The 2,942-nt window shown below is 44.3% G+C and overlaps 1 protein-coding gene across 5 annotated transcripts in view; it reads left to right on the top strand.

Annotated features, from left to right (window-relative positions):
• The window catches only part of dcst1 (DC-STAMP domain containing 1), an 8,497-nt gene extending 6,857 nt beyond the window's left edge, over positions 1-1,640 (top strand). For all 5 annotated transcript variants that reach the window (XM_037073185.1, XM_037073184.1, XM_037073182.1 and 2 more), the window contains exons 15-16: positions 994-1,098; positions 1,300-1,640. In XM_037073185.1, the coding sequence (XP_036929080.1) occupies positions 994-1,098; positions 1,300-1,425 (231 nt within the window). In that variant the 3' untranslated portion in view covers positions 1,426-1,640. The remainder of the gene's footprint in view (positions 1-993; positions 1,099-1,299) is intronic.
• The last annotated feature ends 1,302 nt before the right edge of the window (positions 1,641-2,942 follow it).

Raw genomic sequence — 2,942 nt, 5'->3', positions numbered from 1 at the left:
ATGTGAGTGTTTAAACTGTGTGAGCTGCAGTAAACCTGATCTGAGAGCAGATTAATGTAAGAGCATTATAACAGAGCAGTGCTGACAGGTCGAACTGCGGCCGAGAGACACTCAGAGAGAGAGAGAGAGACTTTCACTTCCTTTAAAGGACCAGTTCATCTAAAAATGTAAACTCAGTCCACCTCTCCTCCTCCTGATGATATAAAGTCCTCCTCTCCTCCTCCTGATGATATAAAGTCCTCCTCTCCTCCTCCTGATGATATAAAGTCCTCCTCTCCTCCTCCTGATGATATAAAGTCCTCCTCCTGATGATATAAAGTCCTCCTCTCCTCCTCCTGATGATATAAAGTCCTCCTCTCCTCCTCCTGATGATATAAAGTCCTCCTCTCCTCCTCCTGATGATATAAAGTCCTCCTCCTGATGATATAAAGTCCTCCTCTCCTCCTCCTGATGATATAAAGTCCTCCTCTCCTCCTCCTGATGATATAAAGTCCTCCTCTCCTCCTCCTGATGAAATAAAGTCCTCCTCTCCTCCTCCTGATGATATAAAGTCCTCCTCTCCTCCTCCTGATGATATAAAGTCCTCCTCTCCTCCTCCTGATGATATAAAGTCCTCCTCTCCTCCTCCTGATGATATAAAGTCCTCCTCTCCTCCTCCTGATGATGTAAAGCCCTCCTGCAGCAGACTGTGACACATCACTAACTGATCTCAGACCAGATTTACACCTTTATCAACATGAAGGCTTCACTGGAGCTGCTGAGCTAACAGTGTTAGCATCAGGTAGCTCTGCTAAGCTAACACTGTTAGCACCAGGTGAGACCAAACATAAGGAGAAGAAGTGTCTGTGTGTGTTTGAATCCAGCTGAAGCTCTGAGTGAAGTCAGCACTCAGCAGGGACTCTGGTTCTGGTTCTGGTTCTGGTTCTCTCTTTACAACCCACAAACACTGAGCAGATGTCTGATGTCTGGTTAACCTCTCTGTCTCTCTGTCAGCGGGAGAAGAAGCGAGTCTTGTTTCTCTACAACCTTCAGCTCCAGAGACGGATTTCCTCGGCTGACAGGAAACGCATCATCATGCGGGGACGGAGAAGCAGAGCGGTGAGCGTCTCAAAGATGACTTTTGTCACTTTATTGAAACAAAAGCTGGCTCAGGTTTGCATGACACTGACATCATCACATTTAACTGATGCTGAACTTATAAATGTGAAATAATAAAGTCGATGCGTGAAGGCAGCTGTGCGTCACTTCCTGTTCTGAAATGCTTCGTATGCAGCTGTGATCTCTGTGTCTGTCCTGCAGGTGTTGGAGTGTTTGAGCAGGTGTGGGCGTCGCCTTTGTCGTCTTCAGCAACAGGAAGTGTGGAACTTCAAAGAGATGTCCCCAGTTAGACCAGGACAGGAAGTTCCAGCTGCGTCTCACAGATGAGTAGAAGAAGAAAAAGACGAAGACGCTGAGATAAAGCTGCCGCCATGTTTCAGCTCGTGAAGGTGATGAGATCAGTCAGACCAGGTGTGTTCGCTCAGGTGAGACAGCTGCTGCCTGTCATGTCGCTTCATCGTCATCTGTTCAACTCAAAGGCCGAACTGCACGAGTCGTCTTCTCATCCTGTTTATTAGTTAATAAATCACAAACAATTTTTATTTGGGTTTGTTTGTTTGTTCTTGGTTGACTCGACACATTCACTGTCTGTGCAGCTCCAGATAAAGGAATGGATCCAGATTTCCACATTTCCTTTAAGGTCTTGGTGGAGGTATGCACTCTACTGCGGCCGATCTACTTTATTTAAATTATTATTCTATTAATCAAATGACCACAAACCAGACAGCTTATAAAATAAGCAAAGCATAAACTCATACCTGCAATCATCTTTGTTTGGATTAACACAGTCATGACTCAGTTATTAACTGTGTGTGTGTGTGTGTGTGTGTGTGATCACATGGTCAGATTAGATGTATTAGATGTGAATTATGTCACCAGCTGGTCGGCAGCAGCACGTGCGGCTTCATTCACAGTTTCACGCTTTAATCTGATCCACAACAAACTGATGCTGGATCAGTTTACAGCAGCCCTCCTCACAGTTCATCGTCACAGGACGACATCACTGCTGCTGAGACGTGTTGGAGTTTTATTTCAACAAAGATTTTGTTCAGTGTGCAGATCAGTGACACACAGGCAGGCCGTGACATCACAGTGATGTCAGAGAATGCACGTGTGTGTTGGATGGACAGATTGACATGACTTATAATAATAATCCTCATCATAATAATCATAAATGTGAGTAAAGACTCAGAACTTTTAGCATCTTCAACAGTGAACCTGAATGCAGACAGGTGAGGTGAGGGCCTGGTGGCCCAGGTGACATGTAAACATGTACTGACACACCTGAACACATATTTCAAGTGTTCCATTCATTATTAGACCTCGGAGCTGCAGAGATGCGCTCTGTTAGTTATCAGAGACCGGAAGAGACGAGTTATCAACAGGTTAAATCTGCTGAGTGTGTGTGTGTGTGTGTGTGTGTGTGTGTGTGTGTATACTGCATCCAGTTATATGATTTTCAAAATAAAATCCGTTGTCTGAGTCCACATGACTTGCAGCTCTTCGGTTCGGTTCGTCTCTCTGTCTCAGTTACATTAGACTAACTGCGGTGATGATGGTCTTCGTTGGCCCAGAATGCAACATTGCTGTTTAGCATTAAATCTGTTCCGTTCTCCGCCTGTTTGACTTCAACAGTTCTCTAGTTTCTGTCCATCACTGGGAGGAAAGAGGGAACATCAGCTCATGTTTAGATTTTAGATCATACTGAAAAGTTAGAACATTAGTACGACAGAAGTTTTTTTGAAACATTACATATTCTCCCCACTCGTGCTGTTAATTATTATGTTGACACAATTTGAATTCGTTCGGAACTTGCTGGCTTTTATTTTGAAGCCAGAATCGAA

The sequence above is a fragment of the Acanthopagrus latus genome, chromosome 17, assembly GCF_904848185.1.
Source record: "Acanthopagrus latus isolate v.2019 chromosome 17, fAcaLat1.1, whole genome shotgun sequence".
Classification (NCBI taxonomy): Eukaryota; Metazoa; Chordata; class Actinopteri; order Spariformes; family Sparidae; genus Acanthopagrus; species Acanthopagrus latus.
Note: the sequence above shows the minus strand (reverse complement) of the source record. Positions and strands in the feature narration are given on the sequence as shown.